At 38.9% G+C, this 21,578-nt stretch overlaps 1 protein-coding gene across 1 annotated transcript in view; it reads left to right on the top strand.

Moving 5' to 3' along the window:
• cdkal1 (CDK5 regulatory subunit associated protein 1-like 1) overlaps nt 1-21,578 on the top strand; it is a 195,190-nt gene that overhangs the window by 32,725 nt on the left and 140,887 nt on the right. Inside the window, exons 5-8 of the mRNA XM_072460498.1 lie at nt 844-940; nt 3,137-3,185; nt 7,540-7,660; nt 17,065-17,168. Of these exons, the coding sequence (XP_072316599.1) occupies nt 844-940; nt 3,137-3,185; nt 7,540-7,660; nt 17,065-17,168 (371 nt within the window). The remainder of the gene's footprint in view (nt 1-843; nt 941-3,136; nt 3,186-7,539; nt 7,661-17,064; nt 17,169-21,578) is intronic.

Raw genomic sequence — 21,578 nt, 5'->3', positions numbered from 1 at the left:
TTTGATTGTAAATAACAACAGGAGGATACAGCGTTGCTAAAACAGCAATACAATTTATAAGAGGACCTTTGCTATACATTGTTGTTTGTGTGATAATAAAACCTAGTGTAGTAATGTATTGTTCAGTTCCTTTGCTTCCAAGGGGAAAATAAATTGCAGCAGATAATGTCTATTTAAAAAAAAAAAAAACGGTGAAAAGAAGAAAATAAGATAGCTTTGCCCTGAATTCTCAGACTAAAGATTTGTGCGATGCAAGTTAAGCGTTTTATTGTGTTTTTCCTTACAGTTGCATATTAATAGCCTGTGTCCATCTCCTTGGCTTTCCTTTTCTCTCTGACTCAACATCCCATCTCTGTTTTGCTGAAATACATAAACACGATGGGAAATATAACACACATGACAGTTTGCATCTAGTTTTCACCCGCCGCTTCTTCTCCCCCCAGTCTTCCTCTTTTATTCTATCTAGCGCCAGCTGTCAGGAGGCTTCATTATTAAAGATTCATGGTCGACTGTGGGCAGCTCCTCCGAAAGCTTTTGTCAGACTAACCAAATGTCTCAAATCACAGAGAACTTAAGTGGAGGTGACATAAAGATTCGCGTAGACCTATGCACTTAGAGACGCTCGCACGCTCTTTGTGGATGCATTCTCAACAGTCAGCGCTGTGCTTTAAATCATCTCCAGAATGGCAGTGCAACGTGTTTAACATGGCTTTAATGTGCTCTGTGTTTGGGCTTTCAAACACTGAGATTTTTCTGCTTTGATGGTGGATTTCTGTTTTGCAAACACCAAATCTCTCTTTGCCAACAAACTCTAATTCTCTTCCTTTCTTTTTGTTTTTACAGAAAGGCCCAAGAACAACAGAAGAAGGTGGTGGTGGCAGGTTGTGTACCCCAAGCTCAGCCAAGAATGGACTACCTCAAGGGACTCAGCATTATAGGGGTATGCATTTTTCTATATTCAGCCATTTCGGCTAACAGACGATAATTGGATATGTACAGTGTGGTGTGTTGTGGTGTGCCCATTAGTTGATGCTGACTGAAGCCAAGCATCACACATACACACACGCTCAGTTTGACCTGTCATTCACCTGGCTGCCTGCCTGCTGCATTTGTTCTCTTCTAGCCCTCCAGCTGTGAGGCCGATCAATACAGCTCCCTCCGAGACTCCAACGAGACCACTAAAATGAACACAGTTTGGTCTGCAAGTTTTAGTGGAGAGGAGTCGGCCACACTTGTACAAAGTATTCCAACAATAAGCCTCAAGAAAAGACTGTATGTCCAAGAGAATAAATGGAAAAACATGGGTTGAAAAACTAGATGTCTGTACTTGGAATGCTAAATACAAATGTTTGGATCAATATGTAATATATATAGGATTTTCTCAGTATATCAGCCCATTTTGCTTTCTGAAAGTTCGCCTCGTTTTAACTGTGTGCCGGAGGTGGGAGATATATGGAAAAATCAATTGTTAATCAGCCATATTCAAACTTAGAGCATTGACAAAATCCAACACAAAACAACTGATTTAATTACAACAAACTTGCAAACAAGGTTATAAAGTAATATTTTTACACTTATTTGGAGTAAGTGGTGTCCATTCACTGTTTTTGCAACCCTTGAACCTCAATCAAGACATGTAGCTTATCACTGTTTTGATTGATTGCCATATATTGCCTGAATATCGTCATCGAGATCATCAAGACATTCATTCTTGTCAATATAATTTAGAATCAGAATTAGTTTTATTCATCCCCATGGAGAAATTTTCATTACAGACATGTAACCGAAAAATTTATATTATGGAAAAATATGAATATAATAATTAGACATTTTAGACCTACTGTTTTAAACCCCTGTAATTAAACCAAACACATTTACATTAGAATGGAATACAAATGGAATCTGCCACATAAAGAAGGTAGCTACAGTGTAGTACCAGTGTAAATGTATTTACCTAGTAAGTGGTGTTGGGGGATGTCTTTAATGTTAAATATCCGTCAACATAAATGATATTATGCCATTTAAAACATTCCATAGTAAAGCGTAATTGGATTCAAATGAAGTAGCATGTATGAGTAATATAATTACATTCACATAAACAGGCATGTAGATTCAATCGCCTTTGGGTGAGTAGAAACAGCTGGGAAGTTTACCACCGCCAGTGCTTTCATTGTCATGAGTAGATTGGATTATGCATTGATACAACTTGCACCAGCTCAAACACTGATAGAGCCATGCATGATAAGACACGCATTGCAACAAACACAGACAGACAGATGCATGCACTGCTGTTGCGCGTCCCTGCTAGTTACAATCAACCAACGCAATGACGCTGACAGTTGGTGGGTTATGCAAATAATATGCAAACAACCAGTCCTGAATTTGTATAAAGCGATTGCACTAACGGCTAGTTAAGGGCTGTGCTTGGAGAAGATGCTTGCTGTTGAATCCATTTCAATGACCTGTGATCCAGTCTTTGTACACTTCCTCTGTCTGTTTTGGTGTTCAGTCTAAAGTTCAGTCAAATGAATGACAGTGTATTGTAGTAAGGTGCACAGGCAGTCACGCAAACCACAGCGACCGGCTCCATCTGCACTCGACATGTCTCATCCTGTAAGATTACATGTCGTCCACAGTAGGGCTGCACTATATATCACAATCGAATCTGTATATCGCCATTTGAGTTGGCCAAAGGCTGCGATTATTTAGATAATTTGAATTTTCTGCGTTCAAGTTTGTAATAATACTCCTCTTTAAACTAAATAAATTAACTACTGTGTTCTCTTTAGTTGACCCAGTTTGAAAGCGCAACTCCAAATACATTTTCCCAGTGTTCTTTGGCTCTCCCCTGACTGTATTTGTTCACAGACTCATCCATTTATCTGTTTTAAGCCTTTCTTGTCACTCTGCCTCCACTTTTTAATGTATTTCTTAATATAGATTCACAGTGACATTTAGGAAATCAGTATCACTTAAGCCGGATGGAGGAAAAAACTTGTCCGCGTTCATCTGTATTGGAGTGTGTTTGCAAGCCCCTCCTGTTTTAAATCAGTGTTGTACTTTGTCAATATCAGAGTTTGGTTTGGGTATAGGGACAGCAGCATCAATAAACCTCTCCCATGTGTCTGTGTTTCAGGTCCAGCAGATTGATCGAGTGGTGGAAGTCGTAGACGAGGCTGTTAAAGGTATTTTAAAGCACACACAGGCGGCCATACACACAAACCCACCCGTATTGATCAGCTTGTGAATAATTATCCCCACTATTTGCTGAATACATAAGTCATGTCCAGCAAGCCTGTAGTTTCAAATCCAAAATTTATACACAGGTATGATTAATAAAAAATAGATTTTCAATAATGTCAGCGCTCAACAGCAACAAAGATGGCCTTTCTGGTTGAACTATTTTTAGACATTGCTTATGATTTATTGCCTGGTGCACTTACTGTTTTCCAGAGCTAATAATTTGGGAGGAATGATACAATAATGTTATATAAATATTTTGGCATGTACTTTGTGACTACGGGTTGGTGATAATATGGTGTATTTTCTTTTCAATTAATGTATTATGACTTTTTTATGACTATATTCAGACAAAGTTATTACAATTTGCCCAAAACAGAAATATGCGGAAATATGACATTATTCTCTGTTATCTTTTTAATAATCTTATTCCGGAAGCCTGTCTGGGCACCGCCATATGACGTAATCCTTCCGGTGGTATTAGTGAACACAGGGCTCCTGACCTCGAGAGAAAATAAGTTCTACTCAAGACTAAAAAGCCATTTTCGGGCCGCCCAGGGAATCGGTGCAGTGTTGACTGGTTGGTCACATGAACATTACACAAATCAATCTTCTTTAGAGCATAATTTTAGAAGCAAGACTTTTCCCTCGTTCTCCATTTAAACCAACAGAGTTCCCGCTGGACCGGAAGTGAGAAAAGTGCTGATCGTGTGGGAAAAGTGGGTGGGGCGGAATAACGTCAATACCTTTGAACATGAAACTAGCTCAAGTGCAGCCTTAGTCAGACTATTCCCTACAACTAAAGACGGCCAATCTAGACTCTGCATTTCTTGCGTGTCTTTAGACAGCGTGAGAAGCCAGTGCAGGTCCTACAGTAACAAGTGGAGGACGAGATTCAAAACGGCACTGAATATAACCTTTCTGGGAGCTTACCTGCTCTACTTTATAAGTTGCTGCTAAGTGATTTTCTCTGTCAGAGCGGCTCACTGACTGCGGCTCAGACTCACATGGCCGTGATTAGGTCATCCATTTAAAGCCGACCAGCGCACTTAACAGTTTAATGAAGGTCAGGCAGAGTTTATAGGACGACAGTGTCCAGTCAAGCTGTCATACACCCCCAGCTGTTCCTTAATAAAGAACAGATTGACCGTAGACTCTGTGTGAGTGGTTAGTTTGCGGTGCAGCCTCAGTAATGAAGGACAGCTGAACTAGGCCTTGATTTTACTGTGCGTCGTTAACCTGTGCTTCTCTCTCCTACACACCTACTGGCACACTGTATATAACTGGATACACCTTTACGGACGTCCTCTGCTCCTGTGCCTTTCATTTTCTCAAAATGGTGTTATCTTTATTCCCTTTCTTTCTTTCTTTCCCCACAAACTGTTCCTGCTGTTGTTTCTTACCGCTCTAGCCTCTTTGCCCCCTTCGTGGAAACTAATTTCCCCAGTATCATTACAGTTCTTTATGACCTCGTATAAACTGAGAGCTGTTATTTCAGCTCTGAGGCCTGGGCATAAACCTTAAAGCCCCGGGATTTGCCTTTTGTAATGGCTACTAAAATACTTACTGCAATGAACTGCTAATAGACACGGTTCTTAGTTGCACAAAAATTGCTTGCAGGTCTGTTTTCCACATGACAAGTGCTGGCATGCCTTTTATTAGCTTATTTCTTGAGGTGTGAGTGTCCGTACGTTTGGGATTCCAGCTCCAAATGTGCTTAACAACTGTGACTCTGTAAGCATGTGACAATATTACAAAGCTCTGTTTAATCGGCCCATAGTCCTGAACATAAAGCGCAAGTTACTTCCTGTTGTAAATGCTATTTATCCTTTAGTTATCTGAGATTGTGGCGCTGAGCATGCAAACGTTATTGTTCATTTACAATCACAAATTAATTACAACTGCATTACACTTTTATCTGTTTGTGTCTTTGCAACATCTGTCATTTGGTTGGTTTCGGTGTTGCTGTAGTAACACACATGCTTTCTCAAATCAGACTCCAATTATATCTTAAACTTTACCAGATGCTGGCTTCTCTGCGAAAAAAAAAAAATCCTCCCACTTGTGTTTTTTATCAAGACTAAATTGATCTTCGATGTGAGTATTAACAAATGTTTTTATTTATTTGCCATTTCAAAGACTTTATGCTGCTTGCCACCAAATGCTGACTACCTTTTTTTCTTTGACAGCATTTTGAGATCCTATTTTCTTTATGGCTTTCTCTTATTGATCAGCTTTCACTGCAGTGATGGCCTGTAGGATACCTTTTCACCTGATATTATTTTATCTCCAGAAACAATATAGGTTTAATGTGTCAAACATATCAATGGAAAAAGGTTAGACATACTAATGTATCTACTTAGCCAGAGATCACAGGCCACACAACGTCAATATAACCTTCTGATCCTTATTTCATAAAGATAAACACGGAGAAGTGTATGAGTTCATGTAGAAATGTCTCTTCCATAGAAAAAAAGAATGCAGCCAGAGACCTTGCATTTCCAACTTACACCTTCAAGTGATTACATTTATACAAATACCAGACTCTCTCATAGTTATTTTGTTTTTAATTAGTAACACTTATCCTTGGCTTTTCCATCTTGGTAAGCATTCACATGAAGGCAAGGCTGTTGGTTTACAGAATAACTCCGTATGTTGCTAGACATTGATTTTCAATGTGCAATAAGCTATTTGACTTGTTGACCTTTTTTAATGGTCAAAGTTTTTGCTCTTGTCAATTAGGTAATACGTTTTCCATATTCTAATGTTTTAGAAGCACAGTTTCAGTTTTATGTTTTAAATTTCAATTTAAAGACTTTAAATGGTCCACAGCATCTTGTTTCCCGAAAGTCATTTGTCATTGAAAGTTGCTTATGCCAATATACAAAGTGCCTACAATGGAGGGAATAGATTTTTTGATTGAAGGTTACTTTCTCAGGCTATAACCAAGTCTGTGTCACTGTCAAATATCAATGGTTCACGCATGGCCGGCACTGCACCGAACAATCACATCAAATCGGATTGTAACTGTCGCCAACTTCCTCGATCAGTCTAATTGATTCTTCTGACATTTGGCTGTTGCGTTTTGGCTGCGGAACATCACCACATCACATCTGCCAAGTGCAGAACAAAAACATGTCGGTGTTACAGCGGTGCAGTGGTGGGCTGCCTCTGTGTCGTCCTGTCAGTGTGCTCCCATCCCCCTCGGGTCCTGCCTGCTGCTTTACAATCAGAGCGGGAGCACGGGCAGACCCAGCACTTATGAGATATCACACGCAGGTCACCAGGTCATCCTTTTAGCTCCCTGCCTCTTTCATCCAGCCATCCATCTGGTCATCCTATACATCTTTCATTTCTGATGTATTTTTTTTTTATCGCCTGGCCATCCATCCATACACCTTCCTATCAAACTTCCCCCTCTTTTTCTTCACTGTGTTTTAATGGGCTGTTATGACTGAGTGGAGGGGATGTATTGTGTCTACTTGTGTTTTTAAGAGAAAGCGCCACTGGATCATAAAAACACACGTAAACAACCACACATTATACATAAAGGTTTGTATTTCACCCCAAAACTTTCATCAATACTGTTTTCTATGCAAGGAAGTTTTCCCATTTTCTTGCCAATATAGGTTATTGCAAGCAGATTGGCTCGGTGTTCTCCTCTGGGGCATATTGTCATTTTTATCTACCAATTGATAGGCCCGCTTCCTGCCCTGAGCCCTCCCTCCCCAGAGACCAGTGTAAAGCGGATGAAAACAGGAAGACAATTCCATCCTTCAGCACCCTCATCTTGTACACACCAGCTTTAGAGGTCCACAACCTGTTAAACGGTTAAAGAAGAGCCACAACTGTATTGAATTGCTACAGTCAAACCTTTTGTCAAGTTTTAAAACATAAAAGTACTGACTAAGAAAGGCTTTGAACAAATAAAGGTGTGTTTCACAAAGTAACAATAAAGTACTCAAACCAAAAGCTATTCTGTCTGGTTGAAAGCATTTTATAATGTTAAAACACAGTACATATTAAAGAAAAAGGCAAATCTCAAACTCTTCAGGATCAAAATTGTAATACCAAGCCACAAAAAATAAACAACAAAAGTCGATGCTTGAAGTTTAATAGCGTTATTTGAATGCCAAATGCAGCCACATTTGTTTTGTGGGGGAACGGCCTATGTAAATAGCTTTTTATATGCAAGTACTGTTTGTTTTTACACAAATACTTGTGTGGTTTACCTTTCAACGCTCTACTGGGAAGTGATCATGTCAGTTTATATTCTAATTTGTGCAATATTGTTTACAGGACATTCAGTTCGTTTGCTGGGCCAGAAAAAAGATGGCGGACGAAGACTTGGAGGAGCCAGACTAGACCTGCCCAAGATCCGGAAAAACCCTCTCATTGAAATAATCTCCGTCAATACAGGGTAAGATGAAGATATCCAATGAAAGCATTACAACAAAACATGCCATTTATTTAAAACAAGAAGTATATGGAAGTTATTGAACAAAAACAAACATTTAAGAAAATGGGGATGAAACCCAAAGGAAAAACACATCCTGTTTGAGTAATTGTACAATTACTTTTCCCCCTGGCTCTGTACCTTTTCTCAACACTTTCTGACAGATCCAATCTTTCTTTTTACTGTACTGAAGAAAAGGCTCCCAGACAATTTCAAATCCCTTTTCTCTCTCAAAATATAACTTATTGTCCCCATTGCAGAGGGATATCACTGAGATCCTATCGCTGCTTTTATCCACAAACCATAACTATTAAGTCAGCAGATTAAGTATGGTTTCACCCTCAATATTAGCAATAGTTGAATATTTAATAACCTTTGCTTTTTTCCCCACTAGAGCCATATTACTCCAGTTTGATGAATCCTATGAAACGGCATGACTGATGTTTACAGATACATAATATGGGGATTCACTTTATGGGCTAATTTTATGTTGTTTACAGTTGTGTGCGTCTCCACTGACCCGGACTCTGTAGGCTAGTTAAAAGGGTTACAGCAGACTAATTTCAGCCAGCTATAGGCCTTTGCTGATGATAATCCATCAATCATCGTCCCGGGACATCTTTAAGGTCCACTACGTTATTTTCCAGGGAGCCAAGTTAAAGACACAGTGGGTCTTTTGTACAGTGCTATAGGTTACAAGATTGAACTAAAGCTTTTTAGTTGGCTAATAGGCTCATGTTCTTACTCATCATGTTTAATTGCAGGACATTACACGACCATTATGTCTGTGTCTGGCCTTGTCTGTTTAATGCTCTACATTTTCTACATTTAATTGGATTTGCCATTAGTGAACGCTCGGACTTTAGGGGTAAAATGCTATGTTGCTAATAAGCTTCTTTTAATATAGATTCCAGCTGATTTTGCACTCGGAGACCTTAAATAACTAAACTGTTTTACTTCATTATTACCTTGTGTTACTGCATAGAGAGAACAGTATTGTCTTAAATGTTTATCAGCTTTGAAGATCTCTGCCCATTTCACACAAAAGCCTCTTAGCTGACTGTACAGATAAGCTTCAAATCCAAGTGGTTCAATAAACATGCAATTGTTGACCTTAATTTACACTCTTACTCAAATCAGGACCACATTTTGATATATTGGAGTATTTTTTTTTTTTTTTAACAATTACAGACTCAGAAATCTCAATCCCATTTTAATTTTGAAACCAACCTAGACATGAAAAATAATCTAGGACTAGACCAAATAATTTGAACCATGTGTCGGATGTGTGGCGGCTTTCTCTGCCAGCAGGGGGCCTCAATCTGATCCAGTTGTTTTTGCAGTGGTTTATTCTGGGCACTGCCAAATCCTTTTGTTTGTTTTGTGTTAAATGAAGTCTATTGGAGAGCAGCGGATTACGCAAATACTTTGACTGGGGGAGCTGACTGTTGACAAATCTCCCAATAACCCTGCCATCTTGTTGTGAATAAGCCATGCTTAACGTGTGCTTTTGTGTAAATTGTCACTTGTGTCGCGAATATGGGAGGGTTCAACGCTTGATGCTCATGTTTGTCTGTTTGAATGTGGCCTTTGTATGGACTTCTTCTGATGCAGCGCTGACATCATCGGTGGCATTTGTCAACAGAAAACAGTGATCCCCTTGTCTCAGTTTAAAATGCGTCACACATCAGTGTATCACTTTGATCATGAGATGACCAAGTTGCTAAGTGACTTCCAAATTCTAACAGTTACAAAACTCTAAATACTGCTATGAACAGTCAAAGCTCCTAAAAAAAGGAGGATTAAAAACTGTTAATGGACAATTACAAGTTTGCTTAAAATATGAAGTTCTGTGTACTGTGTAATATAATAATTCATATTTTCTATTTATTTTTATAATTGAATTATTGATTATTATTATTATTTTTTTTTTTAAAGGATCAAACACGAAGAACAGACAGAACACCACCAGAGAGCGAAATTTAAAACAAAAATACAAACAGACATCAACTAGACAATAAGAAAAACAGTCATGGCACAATCAAATCAAAATAAAAATTCCATTTATTCTAAGTCAGTGAAATTTGTCCTTTTCCAAATTGAGTCTTTTTTTCCATTTATCTGGGTTTATCTGGGATACAGATACAGATTGACACAATTTCGGTCTGTGCAATTACCGTGCTTTTTGGGCTTAACAGAGCCCCGTAATAAAAGCCGCTCCAACGAGATTTACTAAGAAACAAGAAATTGTACAAACACGCCTGTCAATAAGCCGCAGGTGCCCACGTTGTACCATTAGATATTTACAGACGCCGGTTGTCTTTTGAACGGGGGTCCCGCGGCGGGTCTAATTAGACAAATTTTTCAGTGAATATGAGTTTGTTTGTAAAATAAAAAACACACATTTGACACACACACGATTTTGATGCTTAACAAACAGAAAACACATCAGAGCTGTCCCTACTGTCCCCTCTGCCCTTGATTACTCTCTGTGAGCTGATTCACCTTACTCTCTGTGAGCTGATTCACCTGTGTCTGTGTCTTCACATCTGGTTCATCTGCTCCTGAGCTTGTGCTTAGAAAGTGTTATGTTGTAACATGAGGTATTTACACAGAAATATAGTCCATGGTAGTGATGCAGGGGTCAGGTCTGGCCAAGAAAGTTTAATTTCAATGCAGCAGGTTCTAAACTGCAGACCGCCGTATATCACATGTGTGTCTTTGCGTTTCGCCGCGTCAAGAGTCACTTCCTCATTAGACTAATTTCTCCGTGAATAAGAGTCTGATTGTAATAAAATACACAGCATTTTGAAGCTTAAAATACAGTGACCACTGTACACTGACGTCTTCTACAGTGTGTTCAAATCGTGGAAAAAAAAGTAGCAGCTTAAAGTCAGAAAAGTACGGTAATAACATTTTGAGATCAAGATTTTTTAATTTCTCAGTAAAAACATGTTTGTGGCAAATGATTAAAAGTCTGAGATTGTTTATGTTTGAGAAAATTTAAAGCCTGTTTTTTTTTTAAATTGTATTTGAAATCATGACCGAACAATATGAGAAAAATAAACCTTGATCCTGTTTCTTGTATCGCTCCAGCTCAACACTTTATCTCTTCCCACAGTTGGACAGAGACAGAAGCAAATGCAGTGTTTCATTGCTCTATTTTAGCACACTTAATAGTATTAGGGAAGCCTGCTGGTATGTGGTGCCCAAGGCTACTCTAATGGCCGTGTCTCTCGCTGCGTCTCTATATTTGTATGTGTAAGTTTGTCTGCCCGCAGCAGTAAAAGCCCCTTTGTGAATGCTTTTATTTGTGATGGTTGAGCATCTTAAAGAGGGAATTTACGGCCATTGAGTGAAAACGGGTCATAAAACTTGTGCATTTGCAACAGTTTTTTTTATGTATGTAACGATGACGGAAATAGTATCAGAAAATGTAATGTCTATGCTTTCTGTCTTGTTGTTAATAAGTGAAGTTTCAAAGATGAGCTTGAGACGGCTCGTCCTTGCACGCTTTGACACCTTGACCGACAACTCAGTGAGTCACAAGAGAGTGCTCCAGGATAATGTTTACGATAACTCCTTCTATCGACCAAGTTTTGAACTAAACAGTCATAAATGTATAATATTAATAAAAATATAAACCATATCCAAAACATTATTTAAAAAAGTATTATTTATTGACTGTTGAGCACAAAGCAGAATGTATGAAGTAGAGATACTCTTCTTCTGTTACATTTAATGGCGGTTGGCAGCCAACTGAAAAGGTACATTTACCGCCAGCTACTGTAGCTGTACGTCTTAAGTTCTTCTTCGGTGTTTTATGGCGGTTGATATCCATAAAGTGTTGCATTACTGCCACCTACTGTAGTTGTAGAGTTATGTTTTTTTTTTTTTAAAGAAAGAGAGCGTCTTATTCCATGCTGTAGCGATACTCTGCTTAACAGTTAGCTCGACTGCTTCTGTCTGGAATCAATCAGAAGTTACAATCTGACGTTTTTTTGCATTGATGCATTGAATTAAAAAAAACAAAAAAAACAGCAACTGTATTTTAACTACGTTAATTTGAAAACATTGTATTTTCATATACTGAATTATTTTTTTTATTACACTGGAATTTAAGACAAATGATAACCCTCATATAATACACAACAGACATGGTGTCTGATGTATGGCTGGAGGTTATTGTACCGCACACTACAGTACACCATAACGTTAAATAACAGGTAAAATCTCAGTTCTATTTGTCGCAAAAGTGATGTTCGCGGTGTGAGGGACATCTTTTGTTGGTTCAAATGTTTGCTTCATGCCTTTTGAGTTGGGTAATTTTGATCCCATTGTATATTATTGTGTTTGCTTTAAAGTTGAAGTCAGCGTTAAAGCAGTTAACTCTGAAAGGAAGTGACATTGAAAGAGCTTTTTCCAGCTTTGTGTAAAAAGAGTGTACCAATTTCTTGTGCTCTAAGTTGTTGGCCTCAAATATCCACAGAATCTAAAGTCTAACCTTGGAGCCAGTGTTGTATTTGTCTACCTTTTGTCCGGATTCAATTCATGTCCCTGTTATGTGTTTCACCTTCTGACTCCGATAGTAACATATTTATCCTCTTGAAGGAAAGCCAATTTAATCTGACCATTGAGCCATACTGAATACAGCCCGATGCTATTGTCTGGCAATTGAAGAGCGTTTAATACATTGGATCACAAATGGCTTGACTTCTTTATACAAGCTGCATTTTCTGTTAAATTACCAGAGCAAATTTAATTTGAGACTCCTTTATCCAAGCCAAATCCTTGAGTGTTACATTTACCTAAAAACTGAAGTGGTGACATGTACAGATTGTGTAAACTGGCCTCTAGTGTCAAAGGCTGTGTTTGTGCTTGTTTTGAATATGTTTGCTTTCAGTCTCTGAGGCCTCTGGACTGGCTTTTTTGTTTCCGCTGATTTGTGTACGCCAAATTCTTAAAGGACACATATTATGCAAAATTTACTTCTGTTCTTACCTTGATCCCTCATCCAAAACATACCGTGGTGTAGCATTTAGTTTCATCCGTCCTATTTTGAAAATCATCTACCCTCCAAGCGTCAAAAACACTCTTGTAAGTCAAAAATCATCGCCAGACTTGAATTTCTCCCGTCCAAGCACAATCAGTACAACTGGATGCCTAGGCTTAGAAGTGAGGCTTGAATATAGTAAAAAAAACGCAACTCATCAACTCAACTAGACATACATTTTTTTCCCCTAGTACTTTTTTGGTGTTTTGAACTATACCATACGTAGATCATTATTCAACAAGTTGTTCATTGCAAACCGCAGTACTGATCTAAAACTGTTAATACAGAAATAGGCAAAACTGTTCAAAACTGATAAAGCTCCGCCTCTTCATAGTGACATTCCACCATAAAAAGCTGCAGATTGTGATTTACATGTTGCGGATATGAGACATTTACAACACTAAATGTGTCACGCGTTGTCTTCATTTTTCAAATAATCACAACGAAATAAAAGAGTGGGTTGGGAAGGTGAATACTACTCAAACATGCATAAATCAATTAACATACAACTCTGAGTAAGCTAATTATAAGGAAACACTGTTGTAACAAGGCTAACGGCTCATAAAAGTTGAGTTTGAATAATATGTCCCCTTTAAAGAGAGACTTACCATAATATTTCTCCTCGATCTATCACCCGTCACCTATTCGCTTTTTAGTAAGAAGAAGACTTTTATGTTGTTTGCTGCTGTTCAGTGACCCCAGCTTATGTTGTGTTCATAAAGCAAATATGTATTGCAGGAACAAAGAGTAGAGAAAGAGGAGTGCTCTGACACATGGCTTTCTGATCACGTCCATATGTACAGCGGATTGGATAATGCATCAATGCACAATTTATACACGGTGCCTTTTAATTTAAACTCTGAGGCCAACTCCATAAAAGAATTCCCATTGCCTTTTTTCTTTTTTCCCTCCACACAAACACGATCATATGCAGACAGCCACACAGCTCTCTGTGCCACAGTGGCCTTCCCGCTGTTTATCAAATCTATGTATGGGTAGTTTTCAGCTCCACTGGTCTGAACATATTATTCCATTCCTCTCTTTCCCACTGCTTAACACACCAAAACATGCCTGTGTTGTGCACACGCTCCTAACACGGTTTTACCCCCACACTCTCGCCGGGAGACTCTGTGTTGCCCACAAATCCCAAAGATTGATGCATCGTCTTGACCAGAATAAGATTGTGTCTCATTAAAAGACATTACACTTCAGATCTCCAGTGTAAGTGAATTAGCCGCTGTGTCTCTCTCAAACCCGTGTCCACAAAGACAAATGGACACAAATGAATCACAACAGATCTTAATACATAAAGCTGTTTGTGTTACTCTCAAATATAAATGCCTCAAATGTTGCTAATTCAATCAGCTTTAGTTAGCTTAAATGGGCAATAAATCTCACATTTTGGAATTTATAACATTTTTGTTAATTTTTTTTGTTAAAGGCAACAAATGTTTAATCTCAATAATATTGAGTTTTACTTGCTATATTATCTCTTTTTATTTGTGATTCAATTCAATTAAACCTTGAACCTATTAAGTATATAGAAACATATTTACCTTAATTTATATATTTACTGAAAATCTCATTCCAGGTTTGAGCACTTATTATGCAACAATGCATCTAACACAGAACTACCAGACTTGAACAAATACATTTTCTGCTTTGGAATTTGCATGTTACATTCATTATAAATAACTTCAATTGATAAAGTGAGTGATCTAAGAAAAAAAAAAAATGTCTCAAGGTTTAGTCAAAATGAAAACAAGAAGTTGGAAAAACACAAGATTCATGTGCAGTTGTGGTTTCACGTGCACAGACAAATGCGTCACTGTGCTAGATATAGAAATATGAAGCTGACACGAGACAAAAACAGTTTGACTGTAAACTAAAGAACTCAAGGGTCAGATACAAAGGCTGGATTGAGGGGTCCCCAGTGGTCTCGTCCCGGCTGCATTAGGAAACACTAACACTAGATGGTTGGCTCTGAACATAAACAACCACACCAGTCATTAAGTGCTTTCCGTGCTCTCGCCTCTTTGTTCATATTGTACCACTTTTATTTGTCAACTCCACATCTTCATCCTCCACTTTGACTTTGCAATGACCTTATTTGTATAGTCGCAGGCTTAGCTCATGTTCAATCACTCCCTGCATTGTCTATGTTTCCTCAACCATAAGACGAGAAGTATTAGCTGTGCGTCACAATTTGTTTAAAGTTGAGTTTAAGCTTTGTTTTCTATAATTGCGTCTTCAGTTCGGTACATAACAAATCCCCTAGAACACACACTGCATAAAGTCGATGCACATTGGCTGGCTTCTATGTGTGGAGGGCATTTTTCTAATTAATGTCTAGACCCTAAATGCCTATTATTGAGAAAAGCCTCAAACTCGCTCTCAATCTGTGCCTCTTAAGATGTTGAACAAGGGACCTTCTCCAAAGGGACCAAACAGTGCAGGCGTGTGTGTGTCAGCTTACAAATGTATAGAGAACCTCCAGGCTCTCCTTTCTTTTACATTTCCAAGGCTGCTCCACACGAATGTCCCCGTTTTGCGCACATGCACAGCCACACCAGGGACCAAAGAGGCAGCCGCTATTGATATTGATGAACTATACTGTTGTCAGGTACAACTGCTACCTCTGTGGTTTAATTAACTCTGCTAAACAAGGATGAGACAAAACGAAAGACAAAGGCAGGAAGTGACGGTGCTTTGTAATGCCTTAAGTTGAAAATGTTTAAACGCTCAAATTTTAGATGCGTGAAAAAATTTGGGTTAACTCGTCTGGTTTCATGTGTCCAGCCGGCTCACGGAAAACCTTCCTTGCCTTTTTACACCGTTTGTCACACAACCTCCACAAAAGCAACAGTATAAAGAGTTACTATACTGATAAACGTCAAACTCAACTTTAATGCAAAGGGAAAGATTTGATACTGATTTTAATGGCACAATGACTACGAAACGGTTTCCAGCATCAAATGTATATTGTATGACCATTGTACCTAGGTATTCAAAGGAATATCTTGTATATATTAGACTCTGGGTACCAACTCTAGATCAAACCAAAAACATCCGTACACAGACAAAGACTCTACAACCCTATGCTGTGCTGGTATTGGAACTTGAACCACACACTTTCTGGATTGTAGGGAACTGTCTCTACCTGTTACCGGCTGTCATCTTGGTTATGAGGCCCAGACAAAATGATTACTTTTCGAGTGGAACATTCTCCTGTTGGTTCCTTGCTTGTCTTGACAGCATTGTATATTGAAATACAAAACAGAAAAAAACAACTTTGTGGTTGGTTTATCCTTAACCAGCACACGCTTGTCTCTGTCAGTGGATGACAGTGGTGTTCTTCAATCACAACTTGCCTGTAGTTGCTGACTTGTTGTCACAGTCCATTTCTGGTGATGGAGGGGTCGAAACTGCTAATACGATGTTGTGATACTGGACAAATGGTCGCACCACATTCTTGTATGCACGCACAAAAAAAAAACACACACACTCAAAAGCATGCACACACAGCACTCATCCTCTGCACAAAACCGAGCTGGGGCCACTGACTGTCTCTCGAGATTAATGTTGGTGTGATCCACTCAGCTGGGCCTGATCACATTAAGATGGATGGACCCCCTGGTGGTGCGTGCGTGTGTGTGGGCGCGCACGCGGGGGCCCCATCTGTCCGTGTTTTCTCCACACCGAGCTCCCGTGACCTAGCTGCCATCTTTAGTGCCCTCAGCCGGGATAGGCAATACCCTTAGAGGGGAAAGATGGCCCAATAGATGGATAGATGGATGCTGTAAATTCCATTTTCGTATTCAGCTTTTCTTTTCCAGGGTAACATAAAAAATGCCTCAGGCCGTAGGTTGTATTTCAAATTGATAATGAAGATATATATTGGAGCGGTGCAGCCTTCTGAGGGCAGTTATGGTGGAGGAACGGGACTTTCTGTGCAGATGTTGTGACATGTTTGTGACTGATGAGAACATTCTTTTAAGATTTACAAGTTCAAACTATAGTGAAACTTTTAGAACAATAATACTTGGTCTCTTTAAATTCAAATACTGAAATTATAAACATCTGTTTTCAATGCAGTGATGTAAACACTTAACTTTTGCATTATTGTGGTATGGTATTGTGCTGACCATAGATTAAAGAATATTAAACTGGCTTAATGGCAGCATGCTTTTGCTGACATTTCTTATGCCTGTATTAAACAGCCTTTTAATTTTTTTAGTTTTTTGTTTCTGCTTTAAAAAGTTCCTTCAATGATATACTATTTTGAATGTTGTTTCTCTGTGATCTTTATGTTTAGATGTCTGAATGCTTGCACCTACTGTAAGACGAAACATGCCAGAGGAGACCTAGCCAGCTACCCCATAGAGGAGCTGGTAGAGCGGGCAAGGCAGTCATTTCAGGGTAAGTACATTCAACTTGTTTCACATTTTTTGTCAGTAAGTCTTTTTGTTTCCCATCAATCAGAAATGTGTTATAATATTTTATTCGGGGTAGGACAAATAAAACTATAATAATGGAAATAGATAATGGTACATTCTTGAAATCAAGTTTAGAGCTACTAATCAACTCACCAACGAAAACGCACGCAAATCTATAGCAGAATGATCAGAATTATGGTTATGAAGCCTTGACACAAGTTCACCTTTGAGGTTGAACACTTTACACCCCTGGACATGGAGGCTGTGATTAGAAGTCCTTCACCACCGGGGAGTACTCCAGAGTCAGCACCTGAGGACAGTCAGGAGTGGTCTGCCTGCCACCTTCTCCCATTGAAGTAAGCATAGTGGTCCAGAGCCTCCCAAAGCAAAAGAAGTAGTATCGGATATGATAGCGCAATTTACATTTATTTATTTATTAACCTTTATTTAACCAGTTTAGAACCCATTGAGTTCAATACATTTTTTTCAAGTGTGGCCTGGAGCAAAGAGAAATATATAGCTCTCCATTCATAAAAAAACATTTATGCAATTAAGAAACGATTAAGAAGAGGTGAAGAGTTTACATTTATAAGCACTACCATTTTTTTAAAAACGATTTTCTTTTTTTTAATCACTCAAAAACCCTTAGGCAAGACCAGTTCTCCCAACCTCAAATTCGCTTGAACAGAGTTTCAAGCTGCTGGGGCAGCGTAGGAAATGCTATTTCTTTTCCTAGTGAGTCCTTAACACTGGCTATCAACAAGAAATACACATTACAATAATTCTCTATCGATGTGTGAGGACACACAAGTAGGATGGGTGCACATTTTTATATATATCTATATCTATATCTATATCTATCTATATCTATCGATATCTATCGATATCTATCTCTATATATCTCTATATATCTCTATATATCTCTATATATCTCTATATATCTCTATATATCTATATATATCTATATATATCTATATATATCTATATATATCTATATATATCTAGATATCTAGATATCTATATCTCTGGAGCCTTGAGCCTCCAGAATGGGCTCTAACTAAAACACCACCCATCAAAACTATTCAGAAGACGACACTGTAAAAGAAGCTGTCCGAGAAGCTGGGGAAACCAAACTCGATGCGTCGCAGGAGAATATGTACTGCCTCATCATAGAGAGGGAAAGACTGGCATTCAGCAAGAACGAGAGGGCACCGCAGGCCACCCAGCTGAGACTGGGTGTTATGAAGGAACAGAGAAAGGGTGCGCCAGCAATCACCACCAACCAGCTCCTAACAGACACAAGTGTTTGTGAGAAGAATTTGCTGCAATTTACAGTATGTTTTTCATTGGGTAGATCACAGGGCCCCAAGGGAGAACAGAGGCAGAGAGTACTGCCATACGTGCATTTTTTTCAGATTTCAAAGGTACAACTGATATTGCAATTCTAGTATCGCACACAAACTGTAAACAGAATCACAAAAATGTGTAGTGTAGTTGCGGACCACATTAAAAAAAAATTATATGGGCAACATTTCAGGTTCCACCAAAAGCCGGAACCGATTTTGGAAGGTAAATACAGCCAATATCAGATCTTTGAGAGTCTGTGTCCTGTTCAGGGCACTGGGTTTAATAGCACATATTGATGTTTTGTTCCTGGGTAGAGGGTCCAGCCAGTTGGCTTTAGATGGATGCCAAATGAACAGCTGTCCTGCCCTGGCATCTGTTCCTTAAGAATAGACTCCCAGCAACCCCTTTGCTCAGCGGGCCATGCCTCTGTTAAAGCCCCGGGCAGGTCAGTCAAGGGCAGGCTCATGCACCGATAAGACAAATCCCATCTCAATATGCTCATCTATTTCATTCTCAAGTTGTGCCAACTTCAATACACTTCATAAGTTTCCCTCAAAATGACATATTATTAACAGAAACATAGAAAAGGCATAGTCATGCCACTTTGATAAACTGCTAATTTACGTTGTTTTCGTTGTTATGAGCATTTGTATGATCAAAATAAATGTGCATAGTGTATTTTCCCTTTGTTGTATCTGCATTAAAGCTTTTATTGGTTATACAATACTGTGTCTAGTTGTAACTCCTCCCTTAGGGCAGGGCTAATCAAGCTCATGGCGTTCTACATTTCTTGACTCTCAGTCCAGTACCTTAAGATTGAAAATGACTTCAGGAGTCAGTTTGAAACGTCTCAATTTCAAAAACATTGCCCAAATGGCTACCTTGAAAATGCTATGTAGAACTGCTGCTGCCCCTGAAATGCTTCAGTGACTTGTGCAACCCAAACTCTCATTTTCATATCTTATTGAGCTTAGTTGAAATAAACAACATGTCATTGGCAAGGGCACGGCTTACCCACCACATGCAGAAGTCTTTAAACAGCTGCATCCATAGCACCGCAGTGCCTCGGGGTGGGCAGTCAAGGGCATTTTCACCAGCTGCTGTGTGAGTGGCAGGGAGGGCTCATGATGCACATACCCTTTGAGAAAGGTCACAAGTCTGGGCCTACACGTATGTCCAGAATAAAGATGTTAGAGGATCCTTTACCTTCACAGTCTTTTTGACACAGTGTTGGACATTCAATGTGTATTGTATCTGCAGAACATAAATGGTATGTATTATGTTTTGTCAAAATATATGGGGGGGAATGCAGCAACAAGTTTTGGTCTGACATGTACTTGTGTGATCCGTTAGAACGCAGGAAATCTGAATGAAAGAGACAGTTATTTGTTTTGAAAACAGAGAAAGAGGAACCAAGTACGACGCCAATACTGTTAAAAAGAGGAAAGGTGTAGGTTTCATTGTTTTTTGTGGCATTCTACAAAGCATTTAATGTTTCACATTTGCTTCAAATAACACATGCAGAACTAAACAATCTGACATAAACCCACAGCACATTGTAAGAGTGAGGTAGACTATTTCATGTTATAATCATCCTGGAGCCACTCTCACTCTCCTTTTCTGTTGAATAAATATAATCAAATGTGATCTAAAGGCACACTGTTTACCCCATTAAAGATCTTTGTTTTGTTTAGAATTGCATTATGACAATGCGGTAGGCTGCCTTATCCTAACATCCTCTCTATTAGGCACAGTTTTCTTATCAGAACCAAATTGCGTTTTACAAATATGGCCTGGAATTTGATTTACTACTTGTGTGTTTTGAACAAAGGTCTGTGAGTATATGAATGTTAATTTTGATTGGCCAGCTCGACTGAGAGGGAGGGGTTGATTGGTTTATCTCGGGAAATTTTGAGAGGATTTATGGGATTTATTCAAATGTGATTTGAAGTGAATAGTTCACCCTCTATCTGAAAAACAGTGAGTGAGTGTAGAGCTTTTAAAATAATCTGAATTATTCAAATGTATGAATGTGTAATTTTAACATCACAGAGGCTTTCTAATGTATGCAGGTAATGTGGGTTGGAAATGTCAGAGAAAATGACATGCTTTTGGTGTATGTGTGTGCACACTGGGTGAGTGGATATGATCCTTTGTGAAGTTAAGTGTGGAAATCAGGCTGGGGTTTGCAAGTAGATTCATTTAAACCTATTCACTTAGAGAAGGACAGTCAGAACATATATGTATTAATGTTCATCAAATATGTTATTCCTTTTTTATATTCATATTTTAATAACTACTGTCAACATTTGTCAAGCACACAAGCCGCTTTTCTGTTCATTGTACACAGTGTGCATAGCAGGCTATAATGTTCTTAAGAGTAAGTCCTAAACACAGGTTACTTGTGAGGTGAGTGGTGACCATGAAACAGTCGGATGACTGCGGTTTGTACGTGACCCACTCTTTTGTTGTGGCCTTAAACACCCACAGTGACAGTCACCTTGTCATTTGAACCTCTCAGTGGGGTCCCTAAATGGCCTTGTTTAAAATGTGAATTCAAGGATGTGAATCATCCCAAGTTCATACAAGATACGCAGCTTCTTTGTGAGACTCATAGTCTCATCTCATGTGGATTTTACACTGTACTATCATGATGTATATTTTAGTAAACCTAAATTTTACACAACACAATAAAGGCCACAATTTCCTATTTTTTCTGCTGCTCTGGATGACTAATAACGTCAGTATCATAAAGCTATCATCCAAAATTACCCCGCTCAGTGTCCTGGATTCCCCTTGATGACATTTGACAGATAGCCACTGATAGATGGATAGAGATGTGGCCTAGCTTGTTGGCTAGCTTTGCTCCTGTGACAGGTGTCATCCTGTGTTTACCTCGGCCCGTGCAACTTAGTGACACATGGACCGACCAGACTGGCAGGTTTTTCTCCCTAACATTTTCAGTGAGCCGGTGAATATATCCGGTTCAATATCAAAAGTTTAGAGTCTTTCTACTTCTCTTCGGGTCTTTAAAAGAGGATGGAAA

The sequence above is a fragment of the Eucyclogobius newberryi genome, unplaced genomic scaffold, assembly GCF_026437365.1.
Source record: "Eucyclogobius newberryi isolate DKJ021-1_F unplaced genomic scaffold, fEucNew1.0.hap1 SCAF_3, whole genome shotgun sequence".
NCBI classification, from domain to species: Eukaryota; Metazoa; Chordata; class Actinopteri; order Gobiiformes; family Gobiidae; genus Eucyclogobius; species Eucyclogobius newberryi.
This window is presented reverse-complemented; position numbering and strand designations above follow the sequence as displayed.